Here is a 14,559-nt window from a genome sequence, read left to right as displayed (position 1 = left end):
GTGTGTCAGAGCGGAGGAGGGCTCCAGCTCAACTGAAGCAACAGGGCAAATGGAGATTTGTAACCACTTGAATGGGGAATCGGTAGACTTGGAAGGAACTATCTAGAATAAGGAGTTTCTAGCTAAACTGACTGGCTCGCCGACATTAATGCTAAAGACAGGTGCATTTGATGTCAAGAACAGAAAGACGCCTCACTAGGAAGCTATGCTACCCTGACTCAGCAGGACGTTTTTTCCTTCTATGGTTTCATACATGTTTTAGAAGCGTTGGGGTCATTTTCACCCCCTTACCCTCTCACCTGTGTTCATCGCCTTCTCCTTTCTTCTTTTCAAGAAGCCCCCCTGGTACTTTCCTGTCCTTTTTGTTTGTGACCAAGTTCAGTGACAGTTGTTTGCATGGGTGTGGGGTTATTTACTGACCACGGGTAGCTTACCAGCATTACACTCATGGAGAAAGCGACTCCTCCTGCCCTACCCACCATCGGCTTGACAGGATTTTTTTTTAAATATTTATTTATTTATTATATATAAGTACACGGTAACTATCTTCAGACACACCAGAAGAGGGCATCAGATCACATTACAGATGTTCTGAGCCACCATGTGGTTGCTGGGATTGAACTCAGGACCTCTAGAAGAGCAGTCAGTGCTCTTAACCACTGAGCCATCTCTCCAGCCCTTGACAGGATTTTTGCTCCAAGTGAACTGGACAAGAGCAGAGAGAGGAGCTCCTGACCAGACTAGTCAGAAGGGACTCAGAAACCGATTCAAGTTTTTGGGCAGAGTTTCTTCTAACTGCTGTAACAAATGACCACAGACAGCATACCACAGCTCGATTTGAAATGGTCTCCTTGGTAACCAAGGTACTCACAGAGCTGCTCTTACTTTGGAGACTTTAGAGGAGAACTCGATTTCTTGGCTTTCCCAACTTCAAAAGGCCATATGCCAATTGGATGCAGGGTCTTCTCCATCTTCTAAGCCCACATCCCACTCTTCTGGTGACTGCTCCTCTGACTGTCCTCTTTTCTTCTCCCCTGGTAAGGGGATCATGATGGCACAGAGCACACCTCGGTGACACAGAACAGTCTCTCGGTCCCAAAGTCTTCACTCCAACCAACTTGCAATATCCCCTTTCCTGTGTAAGTTGACCTACTAACAGAAGCAGAAAGTGGGTATGATCGCTTTTCTTTTTACATTTAATTTAAGGAGGGCAGATATCCGAGTTCAAGTCTAACCTGATCTACAGAGCGAGTTCCTGGGCAGCCAGGGTTATGCAGAAAAAAATCCTGTCTCAAGAAAACAAAAACAAAAACCACACAAGATATTTAAAAATTGTTAGGCCTGGGTCACCACACCTGGTTTGTTTCATTATTGAATTATTACTTTATTATTATTTGTGTGGGGGGTACGTACATTAGTGTCGTGGTCAGAGGACAACTTGGTAAAGCTGGTTCTCTCTTTTCACTTTTACCTGGGTTCTGGGGGCTAAAGTCGAGGAGTCGAAAGGTTTGAGTGGCAACTGAGCCCGTCATTGTCCCCTGCCATTCGCCATTCTTTTATTTTTTAAACCATGATTAATGTGCACCTTTTTAAAATAACAATAAAAAATCTTTTAGTGGGGGCTAGAGAGATGGCTCAACAGTTGAGAGCACTGACTGCTCTTCCAAAGGTCCTGAGTTCAATTCCCAGCAACTACATGGTGGCTCACAACCATCTGTAATGGGATTCGATGCCCTCTTCTGGTGTGTCTGAAGACACGACACTGTACTCAGATTAAATAAATAAATAAATAAATAAATAAATAAATAAATAAATAAGTAAATAAATAAATAGGAAACACTTTTATCATAAAACCCATCACTAAAAATTCCTTGCAAGCATCTTTTTTAACAGTGTCTAATGTCTCACTGTAGGAAGGCACCCTGATTCTTCGATCCGATCCCTTAGCTTGGAGCATATAAGTTGTTTTATACTCTTGGGCTTAAAAATGATGAGTTTCATGATGAGTTTCTTTGGGAGGATGCTGACTGAAGCTGAAAGGGGCTGTTAGGAAAGTAACTTTGTGAGCTCAGATGCTGACGGCCTTGACTTATCTTTGACGTGTCGGTCTCGGTTTCTTCATCTGCAAAAAAGGAAGTCCTCGCAGCAAAGCTCCAAGCCATGGGTTTTTATTTTCATTCATGTTTTTGTGTGATATGTGTGTGGCACGTGGGCACCAGAGATCGGAGACTGTCGAGAGTACTGCTCTATCACACCTTCGTATCTCGAGGCGGTTTCTCACTGGAACTAAGCTGGCAGCCAGAAAGCCCCAGGGTTCCTTCTACACCCATCCTACCCATCCCTACAGCCCTGGGACGCCGGCACTAACAGACGTCTGGATACTGGGGATTTGAGTTCAGGCCTTCACACTTGCATGGCAGGCACTTTGACTGGATGAACTGTTCTCCATCCCTTGATTTTTAATGCTGTGTGTGTGTATGTGTCTGTGTGTGTATGTATGTGTCTGTGTATGTGTGTGTATGTGTCTGTGTGTATGTGTGTGTGTGTATGTGTCTATGTATGTATGTGTGTGTATGTATCTGTATGTGTGCGGATGTATGTGTCTGTGTGTGTCTGTGTATGTATGTGTATGTATGTTCGTGTGTGTGTGTGTGTGTGTGTGTGTGTGTGTGTGTGTATGTCTTCATGGAGATTATATAGATCTCCTGGAATTGGAGCAATAGACAGTTGTGAGCCACCATGTGGATGCTGAGAATCAAACCTAGGTCCTCTGAAAAGACAGCCAGTGCTCTTAACCACCAAGTCATCTCTCCAGCCTCTGTAAAGATTTATGTCTTTAGGTTAGGATACAGGAGCATTGGGTTTCATCATGGCATCCTCGGACATACCTGGTTCTCATTGTGTTTCCCTCCCCCATGCTTCTCGAGTGTTCCCTCCAGCTGGTCCCCTTTCTTCCTTCAGTCTTCCTTTGTGACTTCCCAGTACACGGATTCTGTTACTCTGTCTGCTTCCCTCTGCCCTTAGGATCTTATCTCAGGCTGTGGAGGTGCTCAGTAGGAATGGGCACTTACCCACACGCCTCGCCATCTGAGTTTGACCCCTAAACACACACAGTAGAAAAGAACTGGCTCCTGAAAGGTGTCTTTTGACCTCCGATACAAACACCAAGTCACGTGCCCCCACCCTATCCGGTTATACACAATAAATAAAAATGAAAAAGGAAATCTTTTCTCCCCACTTCTGATTTCCCTTCTAGCTCTTGGATCTCTATAAACACATACTTAAGCACACAAACGTGCATATTTTAGTCTCTTCACGTGAAAGAAAAGACATGGTATTATTTGCAACCCTAAACCATAATTATGTCTTTCCTTTCTTCCTTTTTTTGATATACAGTCTTACTAATGTAGTTTTCAGTGTCCTAGAAACGAAAGAGATTCCCTGCTTCTGCTTCCCGAGCATTGGGATTAAAGCCTCTCCCACCACACCTGGCTGAACTATAGTTTTTTTTTTTTTTTTTTAAGCTTCATTGAGATGTAGTTCATACATCATATAGTCTACTTAATTAAAGTAGAAACAATGCTTTTAGCTTTGAGGGTTTGGCTTTGGGGGCTCTACGGGAGTTTTTTGTTTTTTGTTTTTAATTCAACTATGTAGGATACAGAAACTATCATTACTGTCATTCATAATCTTTATATTTTTAGGCTAGGTTTTTGTTTTCTCTAGTTTTGTTTTTGAAATGAGGTCTTTTATATGCATATGCTGATCTTGAACTCCTCAGCTCAAGTATCTTGCCTCAGCCTCAAGACTATGAAGAATTACAGGTAGGGAACTCGCATCCAACTCTTAATGGAGGTTTTTAATGCTTTATTTTTAAAGATTTATTTATTTAATGTATATGAGTACACTGTAGCTGTCTTCAGACACACCAGATCCTATTGCAGATGGTTGTGAGCCAACATGTGGTTGCTGGGAATTGAACTCAGGACCTCTGAAAGAGCAGTCCGTGCTCTTAACCTCTGAACCATCTCTCCAGTCCCTTAAGGGAGATTTTTAAAAAGAAACAATGCAAGGTAAAAAGGCCTTTAAAAACCTCTCAAATGTTTTGAAAATAGACCTTATCAAGACTGGTGAATAGAAACTCCAGATTTGGTCCCTAGCACCAGGAAAAAAAAAATTGACAAAAAGTGCCTTAAGATCTTCAAAATGTATTTGGTTTTCTTTGGGAAAAGTTTTGGTGTTTGGATAGAATGGGCATCTAGAAGAGACATTGGTGGAGAAGTACTGGAAGATCTGACTCGAGCTATCTTCTTACATCTTCTTTTCTATGATTCTGATCACACTCACTTGTAAATAACACACACAGTAAAGTCAATACTGGGCTCTCCCTGCCCTTCCACCTACTTGTGCAGAACTACCTGCTTGGTCTTTCATAAACCCAAGCCAGATTCCTTCAGCTAAACTGCCAGGGTATCACCTCATGTCAACTGGTGCCAAGCTGGCCATATAAAGAAAAGAAAAGGGAAAAAAAAAGTAAAACAAAAACTGTGGGTCTTTGTCAACACTGTGAGGTACCCATCCTACTTTGCAACAAGCCACAAAAACACCTCCCTTTTGGCTGGCTATAGGTTTCAGGGCTGAGCCAATGAAGTTTCAGCCAAATCCGGAGTATGTTGCGCCAGAGCCATGTGTGGGAGAATCCCCAAGCAGCCACAGGTGTGGGATCAGGTTGAGACATGGGTGTGGGTTTAGGTGGTGAAGGATGAGAGGCAAGAACAGGGAGTGTGGGTGGGGCCAGAGGTGGGCCAGGGTGGAGGAGGCAAAGAATGGGGCTCTGCCATGGCTTGGACATAGTCCTCAGATTAATGGCAGTGGCTTAGAATCTCTACAGACCATAGTCTCCTTTCCAAATCTGATACATGCAGAGGGGGAAAAAGTGTACATGCTCAAACTAGCTACAATTTCTGCACAGTGTCAGGAGCTTTCCAGAACTAAGAAAGCCTGTCTAAGGGTTAGGATTGTGACTTGCTGGGCTGGACAAGTTAATAGAAAATTTTGATGGAAAAACAAAAAATAAAATTTAAAAAAATGTTGAATAAAAAACCAAGTGGGACTGGCATGCTTGAAATCAAGGTCAAAGTCCAATCGTCCTCTAAATGTTTTATCTTCACTCTGTTTTTAAATTTTAATTATTTTATTTTATATGCACTGGTGTTTTGACCGCATGTGTTTCCCTGGAACTAGCAATAACAGGCAGTTGTGGGCTGTCCTTTGGGTGCTGGGAATTGAACCTGGGCCCTCTGGAAGAGCAACCAGTGATCTTAACCCCTAGGTTATCTCTCTTTCTAGCCTGAAGTTCTTGTTTTTGAAGGTGTTTGAGTTTGCACAAAATTGCAAACTTGTGGGCGTTTTGTTTTATGACAAGGTCTTGCTACGAAACGGAGGTAGGCTTCAAACTCTTGGTTCTCCTGCCTCTCACCCCATCTGTCCCTTCAGGCGTTACTGTGTTAGAGTCAGCACGCACAGACACTGGGCTTATTCCATTCATTGTCAGCCAGTGGTTCCTTCTTTCCATGGATGGTCATGTCCTTGGGAACCAATGGTTTTTGTTGTTATTGTTGCTGTTGTTGGTTGTTGGTTTTCTACCGAACCTCGTGAGAATGCATAGTGGAAATTAAAATAGCTCATCCTTCAACACTTGAAATTCTTAAAATCAAAGGGCTTTTTTTTGTTTAACCCCAGTATAAAGTTCATGTGCTTCAAGTTAACATTAAAACATTAGAATTAGGTAATATACACCTCATATTAAAATTACCCGTGAAAGTCCTATTAGCTGTATTCTTACCCGTCTCACACACACACACACACACACACACACACACACACATACACACACACACACACAGCCTTGCTTTTGCTTTTTTTGTTGGCTTGTTTTTGAAATAGGGTCTACATAACCCACTCTGACCTAAAACACATTACAGAACCTAAGCTACACTCCTGCCTTAGCTTCCCAACTGCTAGGATAACAGTCATTGCACTACCCCACCTGGCATGACCCACTTATTTATTTTGGATATTCTTTGCTGATTTTGAATAATATGGGCACTAAAAAAATGATGTGTCTGTCTTTCTAGGCTTCTGAGCAATATAATGTGTATGTTCCGTTTTATTTCTGATTTTGGACAGGTCTCGCTCCATAGTCCAGACAGACCAGTGTCAAATTCATGCTGGTCTGCCTGTCTTAACCTCCCAAGTACCAGGGTTACCAAAAGGCACCATCATACCTGACTGCATTCCCCCACAAAAAAAGTAAAGAAACAAAACAAGATCTTATTTTGTAGCTCAGGCTGGCTTTGAACCCACCGTCTAATCCTCAGCTAGGATTGCAGTATGCAGCCGCAGGGGTGGCTCTCAATCTCCTTTAACCTAGAACAGCACCTCCGGTTTTCTTTTTGCTGTGAGACTTATATGTCAGCAGTGTGGATTAAATGTTTTGCAGAACTGCCCCTCCGTTTGGCTGTGTCTGGCTGGATACAGGTTGAGCTTTTATGACAGGAATAGTGTTATGAATGGTGTGTCCTTTCTCTGTGCGGCACACAGAGGGTCAGTTGGTTCGTGCATACACAATAACCTTCAGGGTCCTCTTGGTAACCAGCATGGTATCTGTGGGGCAGTAGCACCCTGTTGACTGAAGGCCTCCAGGTACGGCAAACACTGAGTGACCGGGTGGTGACACCCAGCCCCAGTCACGTTGTTTTCACAGGAAGGGGACAGCTGATAAACTAAGAGAGAGTTCATGTCAAGCTCAGTTTTAGGACGGACATGATGAATTGAGAGAAGAACATGGAGAACATGGAGTTGGAACTTCAGAAAAAGTGCCCTTTAAGATGAGACTTTAAAAAAAAAAAACAAAAAAACAGCCAGTCATTTATGAGGTGGCAGAGGTACCCCCCGGCCAAGCTCAGAGAGATGAAGAAACTGAAAGATAGGCAGGGAGGGAAAGGTGATAGTTTAATAATGACCATGTAGTATTTTAACATTGACCAGTCCCAATTTACATGGTTTAAGTCTCTGCACAGCTCTGTGAAGTAGGTGTTGGGTTGATGTTACAAAATCTGAAGCACAGAGACATCGGGTCATTGGCTCAAATCTCCATCACTTGTAAGATATGGAAATTGGGACTTGAACCTGAATAGTTAGGTATATGAAGAAAGAGGGAACATGGTCTCATCTAGAAAACAGTGGAGGAAGGCTAAGAGTCAGAGAAACCTGGGCTTGTTGATAAAGAATAGAGACAGGAAAACAAGATAGTCAGGGACCCCAGGAGATCAAAGACAGAAGACTGTCCAAGGTTTGTATGCTCATACCCAACCCCTAGCCTCTCTCCTTCGAGGCAGAACTCACTTCCCAGCTCTCCCTCCTCTCAAACACAAAGATGGCTATTTACAGTCTTAAAGCCCGTCCCACAATTACTGGTTCAATACAAAGGGGGAAAGAAACAGTAACTTTATGGGGAAACTACTCTGGTTTAACCAAGTGGCCCAAAAGATGACTCAGTGAGCTCTCAGGGAGGAATGTGGACAGGGAATTGGGAGTAGAGGGTGGGTCTAGGATTAGACTGGTTCTCCAGGGAGGTTCTCCGTCTCTTGGGATTGGAGGAGGGGGATCTGTGTATGGCGGGGTGGAGTCTAGAGGGGGAAGAGGAGTGAGGAAGGGGGACAGTTTGAGGTGAGGGTTCTTAGGTTTAAAACAAGTCAACTCAGGGCCAGTATGGGAGGTCGTGTTGGGTGGACACGAGGAGACTGGACTAAGGGGCTATGCCAAAAGCGGCGCTAGTCCAGGGCAAAGGCTCCTGCGGGGTGGCTGCTGGTGGGCAGGCAGACAGAGGACCACTTTGCTTGACGGGTGCCGAGGTCGCTGAGGGGGCGGGCACCGGCCACGGTCCCCCTGCACTGTAGGGGGCGCTGTGGGCCGGGGCGGGCCTGGGCTGGGCGGCGGCCGCTCCTAGCGAGCGCGGCCCCTTTTCCGGGTTTCCTCCGCCTCCTCCTCCTCCCTCTTCGCTGCCGCCGCCGCCGCTGCCCCTCTCCCGGCCGGTGGCTGCTGCTGCCGCTGCGGCCACCACCGCCTCAGGGGGTCGCGAGCCGAGCGGAGGACGCCGCGGAGCACGAGCCCCGCCGTCCCGCCGGCTGCTGAAGGCCCCGGGCCGGTTCGGCCGGCGCCCCCGGCCCCAGCGTCCGTCCGCCCGCCCCCGCGGGCCGGGCCTGGCGCGGACGCCGGCCGTCGCCGCGCTCCTCCTCCTGCTCGGGCGGCCGGCAGTCCGCCGCTTCCCGCGCCTGCCGCCCCGCGCCCCGCGCCGCGCCGCCGCCGCCCTCGGCGCCCCGCGGCGCCCCCCGGTCCCGCCCGCCATGCCCGGCCCGGCCGCGGGCAGTCGGGCCCGGGTCTACGCCGAGGTGAACAGCCTGAGGAGCCGCGAGTACTGGGACTACGAAGCCCACGTCCCGAGCTGGGGGTAAAGCCGCCGCCGGCCGCCCCCCGCGCGAACCGCACCCGGCCAGCCCCTCGGCCTCGGGGCTGGCAGGGAGGCCGGGCCCCGGCCGCACGTGTTCCTGGCCTCTCCTGTCCCCCCACGGCCCTGGTCCCCGGCTCAGCAGCCGGTGGGGAGAAGCGTGGGGTCAGGGGTGGGGGCGGCCCTTCCTCCTCACACTTTGAGCTTCCTATGGGATGGGAAGTCCAAGGCTGTCCTCTTAAGCTGTTAAAATCTCTACCTTTTTACTTTCTGAAATGAGGCTGGGAGGTAGGCTCATTTTGAACCTGGGCCCCCTGGAGGGGGTGAAATGGGAAGCAGGTGCTGTGGAGTCCCCAGCAGGCGGGCACCCCAGTACCACCAGGGGGGATGCTTTTCTCAGTACCCTTAACAGGGCTCATAAGACTGCCCCTTCGTCCCCTTGTTTAGAGTCAGTTAGGTTAGGAACTCTGCAGAATGAAGGGAGCCAAGCTTCTGTGTGGCTTTCATTTAGAGAAGGCGTTGAGGTGTGATGTTAGGAATATTTTGAAATGCTTGATTAGTTGGAGTTGGGTGATGGATGTATAGTGACCATAGGCTTGCTTAATCCCAAAGCTTGGCATTTATGTATATCTCTTGCCTTTCACAGTAATCAAGATGATTACCAGCTGGTTCGAAAACTTGGTCGGGGCAAGTATAGTGAAGTCTTTGAGGCCATTAACATCACCAACAATGAGAGGGTGGTTGTAAAAATTCTCAAGGTGAGTGTCCTACAGTGGCATGTAACCTCCCCCCCCCCCCCCACCCAGGGCAAAAGCACCAGCCATCCCAGAATAATCGAATCAAGCTCTTATAGATCTTCTGATGCACTCCTACCACATTCTTTTCCCCTGTGAACTTGACAGAAAATGTGCATGCTGGTCTTGACTCTGAATTCGATAGGTCAGGAACAGTTAAAGTGTAAATTCTGAACTTCTCAAACAAACTTATGAGAGGCGTTGTATCTGCTGTGGAATAAAGAGGTGTTCACAAGAAAGAAAAGCATTTGCGTGGAGAATCTGTCAGTGTAGGGTTCCCAAGTTGTGCTCCTTAACTCTCTGCTCTCAACTTCTCCAGAAGTTGTCCCCCCACACCCCCCCCCAAAAAAAAAAAAACAAAACAAAACTTCTCAGAGATGTTTAAAGCCAAAGATGCAGGACAACTCCCCCATTGATATTTTCATTTAGCAGGAAAGTTCCAGGTGGGCTGGCTACAGCAAGCCAGCCACTAAAAGAGATTTGGGGCAACAGAAGAGTACATTCTAGCCCCTCAAATAAGAACTGGGACACAACTATCTCGTGGCAAGGCTAGCCCTCTTGCTTTGATAATGATAAGGCTTTTGTTATCACGAAACGAAGACATGATCTTAATGAGCATGAAGATCATGCCAAGTTTCTGTACAGGTGATTGAAGATTAGGTTGAGAAAGTGATCCTTAGGACCCGAGCAGTTCTTCATGGTTGTCAGAGCATTTAATGCATACGCCTGGCACCTTATGGTCTGGGCAGTCTTTCATGTTGTCAGTCCACTTAACATGTATGTGTGTCACTAGTGAAAGACAACACTGGAGAGTGGTAGTACTTCACCTGGTTTTCACGGTGCCCAGTGGAGGTTCCCTGAACAAAACTGGGACTGAAAAGCCTGTGCCTTACGGTAGTCCTCGTTTAATTGTAGTGTAGATTTTTAGCATTGTGTAAATCATCAAAAAAAAAAAAGAAAGAAAGAAATGGCTGCTGCTTACCATCCTGGCCTAGAGATAAAGGAGCAGAATTGCTGCAGAGGCAGATGATGCTATCGCTGCTGCCCAAGACACTGGGGTGAGAAGTAAGGAATGATGTAGAAGGTAGGGAGCTTGGCCCCAATAAGTATGAGTTGTACATAGGAGGTTTGTAGTTATGGGATGACTGTGTTTTAAGCAGAGAAATGTTTCCTTCAGGGAACTTGCTGGAGGAAACCATACAATTTTCATTATTTTTTTTCACAAACATGTTTTGAATAGCAGTTACTTCAGACATTTTCATTTTAAGGAATAAGCAAAGTAAGTATAGTTAGGAATATCCATGTTGTGTTGCTACACATTTGGAGAATTGAATTTGCCGAGTCTAAAGCAGTTTCAGGGAAATGTCTAAATGTCTGTGCAATAGCATTTTTGGACTAAGCGCAGTTTCCTGTGGTATGTTTTGAAGAGAACAGTACTCAGGTGTTTATGAGTCCCAGTGTGTTTAGGGAAGCATAGTATTACTATCTTTCGATTGTTCTTGTGAAGAAATTCAGAGGTTAGTTGCTTGATAGTTTTTCCTCTGCTCTAAAGAGTCTTTGCATATATTTACCACATCCAGTATGGAAACTGCTTCAAATTAGCAGACCTGGGCACAAAGAAATGTACCTGACATTGCACTGTTGAAATGGCCCTTCACCAGAACTCTTCTTTCCTATTTCTCCATGCCTCTGAATGTTCACTTCAGCACTGGGCCGGAGGGTTTGTACTAGTTCATGAGGTATTTGGTTTTTCTCATAGGGCAGTCAGAACTCCTTGGTCAAAGACCTGCAGCATTTCTGTGTAGGTTTTATTTATATTTGAAGGATAGAGTAAGAAACCACTAATTGATATTGTGGTTTTGTTTGTATAATGAATTCAAAGTATTATTTTTCAAAAAGAACAGAGACTTTATCCAAAGTCATGCTTATTACTCAAATAAATTGAAGTTGTGACTAATATCTACTATTGTGATATTTTGTCAGAGGAAATCAAGCCATTGGAAGTGCCAGCTGCTCAGTTTGGGGCAGTCCAGAAAGGTTGGCTTTTCCTAAGGGACTAGTGTCCACGTGCTGACCGAAACACAAGGCACAGGCCTCAGAGACACTTCATATTAGTCTTTGTCATTCTGTCACAGTTCATTGTATAGTGATCATAGAGGGCTTTTATTTCATTTACCTTGCATGTAATATCTCTCAATATTTCATTCATTGAGGTATATGAGCCTATTAGTGGACTTTATAAATTTAAAAAGCTGCTAGGGAACGTTGCGAGTTTTTTTTTTTTTTTTTTTTTTTTTTTTTTTTTTTTAAATAAGGTAATACTCTTACTAAAGATTTTTTTTAATGTATCTGTGAAAAAGTGAACTGTGCAGGTCTGAGGTTAATCTTAAAAGTTTCTAATGAATAGAGAAGTCATGTCGTTTATTCTTTTGGGGAAGATTTGGAAATTTTATTAACAAGAAAGGGAAATGATTTTTTTTAAAGAGTTTATTTATGCAACAAGGTAGAAGGCTACTTCAATGTCAAAAGTTTCATCTTGATTATAAACAGTTGATTCTTTAGTTCTTTTGTAGTTCACAGAAAGGTATACCCAGAAGTAAAACAAAAGCATTAGTGAACAGGCTTGTGTGCATGGATCGCAGCTCTTCCTGGGCTCCTTGAGAGCTTTCAGTTAAACTGCTGCTTCTTGAGTTCATGTCAAGAGTAATACTATTTTTTAAAAAACAATCAAAGTGTTTTGAACCAGTGCTGCAGCGGCTTAGAAACTCTCATATAAGGATCCTGTTAGCAGCATTATTTCATATTATAAACATCTTGGCTGTCCATATCTCAAAATTCTTGATTAAGGCACTGGTGGTATTAAAATTTGTCTTAAACATGTCTAACTTATTTGTCGTTCTGTTTGTTTTGTTTAATGTATAGGTAAGACTAGGGTGGCTGTTCACTGGTAGAGCAACCGCTAGCAAGCTTGAGGTCCTGCATCTAGTCCTTACCCTTCCATCTCACAGCAAAGGAAAATAAAATTTTAGGTTCTTAAGAGGAAGATTGGCATTGATTTACAGCTCTTTATTCATGATTTAGTGCTTGGCTGGTGGCCTTTGTTATATCCAAATGATTGTGTCTTCTTAAGATGAAATGCTCCCTCTCTGGACCCACTCTGTCTAAGGATAGGTGTCTTCATTTAAGCATACATACCAATACATCTTTATACAGAGGCATGTTAATAAAAGTTTCACTTTTTTGTGAATTCTACTTTTAGCGAATGTTTCATAGTTTATGAGTGATTATTAAAAGAGTATTAGTAATACAAAGTGTTAGAAATTGTGTGTAAACTGGTCAGAGTTATTTGTAACATTGACATTATAGGGACATACATAGAAAGTTAAGTAGAATCACAAAATGTACTTGCTTAGAATCCTTTAGAAGCACACCAGACTGATTTCCTTAGGAACGTAGAATGAGTGCGGGTACTGTGAATAGGAATCTGTCTCAGAGGAAATGGAGACGTTAGATGATTGACTTCTTGGTAATTCTGGATTGTTATGGAAGAGTAGAAAGGCATTCACTGGAAGTAAAAGGGAATTGTCTCTGAATTTACTCTTCTAAAGAGAATGGTTTGGAAGTTGGGTTTGATGACTGAATTTGTGTAAGTACAGAAACATGCTTGTTGCTTTGTCTGCTCTCAATTTTAGGCCTTGGTGGTGGTCTTATTGTGTTTGGTTTTTACTTTTTAAAATCTCTTGCTTGCTTGCTTGCTTTGTGGGGAGGGGAAGATACATGGTTCATGTGTGGAATCACAGGATGATTTGCAGGTGTTGTTTCTCTCCTTCCATACTGTGGTCCCAGGATTGAACTCAGGTCACTGGCAGCCCGTGCTTTTACCTGCTGAGACATCTTGCTGATCTTGCACCAGTTTCTTTAGAACAATGGTTCTCAACCTTCCTAGTGATGTGACCTTTTCAATACAGTTCCTCCTGCTGTAACCTCCAGCCATAAAATTATTTTTATTGCTACTTTATAACTATAATTTTGCTACTGTGATGAATCATAATGTAAATATATCTGTTTTCTTATGGTCTTAGGTGACCCCTGTGAAAGGGTCATTTGACTCTTCTTTTTGACTATATAGTTTCTCTAAGTCTCACAACAATTACTTGCCAGATTTCTCAGTATATAGTTTAATCCCTTTAATACATTAGAGATAATCTAAGAGTGAATTGTGTGTGAAAAGTTTACATTGTGTTTGGCTCAAGGCTTCTTGTGGCATTTACAACCTACCATTTCATAATCTGAGTAGACTGTTAGCCATGTGAAAAACAGGGCAGAGGACTTGAGTTGCTCGTTTATATCCTTTGGCTCTTTTTTTCTCTCATCTGTAAAATGGGATTATGTGATATAAAGGTAGAAGGGTATGTAGCTGATATTATCATAATCTGTAGTGTTTTTCTTTCCAGAGTATGCCCAAAGAGTAAACTGCCTGAAATTTAGATGTCAGGTCCAATACTTAGCTCTTTGATGCTTTGGATAAACTGTAGGAAGAGAATTAATTTACCTCAGAAGATTAAATGTGCTTAATAAGCTTGGTGCTGGGAGAGCAATATGATACAGTAATAACAGTGTTGCAGTTGAACTAATTGAACAATTTTAAAAGCAAAGCCAATAGCCAACGGGTTGTAACATTAACTTGGTGAGATTAAAAGGCTCTGCTCCATGCTTTGCAACCCTCCGCCTTATTCTATATATTGAATATAGCATAAAATTTAACCATCATAACCATTTCTAAGCGTGCAGTTTGTGGGATTAAATAAATTCATAATGCTGTTAGGACCATTACAACCATTTATCTGCATAGCTCTTTTTATCTTGTAAAACTAAAACTATACCTATTAAATAATGCTTCTCCAATCTTCTATCTTCCCAGCTCCTAGCAACCACTATTTGTTGTTTGGCTATTCAGTATCTCATAAATGAAATCATAAATCTGGCTTATGACTGGTGTATTTGATGTAACATGCTGCCCATATATATATATATATAGATAGATATAGATATATATGATTCGGTTTAGTTTTTGCTAGACATGGCCTGTAATTCCAACACTTCAGAAACTGAGATCGAGGGAATTACCTTAAGTTCAAGGCAAACCTAGGCTTCAGTATAAGACCCTGTTTCAAAGAAAACTAAAAAAAATTTAATTTCCTTCCTTTTAGAGGATAAGTAATGGACTTTTATCTATCTGTTCATCAGTGGCCAGCA

General features: G+C 43.6%; 1 protein-coding gene across 2 annotated transcripts in view; it reads left to right on the top strand.

The window, feature by feature from the left end:
* Positions 1-8,087: 8,087 nt before the first annotated feature.
* Positions 8,088-14,559, top strand: part of CSNK2A2 (casein kinase 2 alpha 2) — a 38,948-nt gene continuing 32,476 nt past the window's right edge. For both annotated transcript variants that reach the window (XM_080936828.1, XM_080936827.1), the window contains exons 1-2: positions 8,088-8,512; positions 9,156-9,267. In XM_080936828.1, the coding sequence (XP_080792954.1) occupies positions 8,409-8,512; positions 9,156-9,267 (216 nt within the window). In that variant the 5' untranslated portion in view covers positions 8,088-8,408. The remainder of the gene's footprint in view (positions 8,513-9,155; positions 9,268-14,559) is intronic.

The sequence above is a fragment of the Micromys minutus genome, assembly GCF_963924665.1.
Source record: "Micromys minutus genome assembly, chromosome: 24".
Classification (NCBI taxonomy): domain Eukaryota; kingdom Metazoa; phylum Chordata; class Mammalia; order Rodentia; family Muridae; genus Micromys; species Micromys minutus.
Note: the sequence above shows the minus strand (reverse complement) of the source record. Positions and strands in the feature narration are given on the sequence as shown.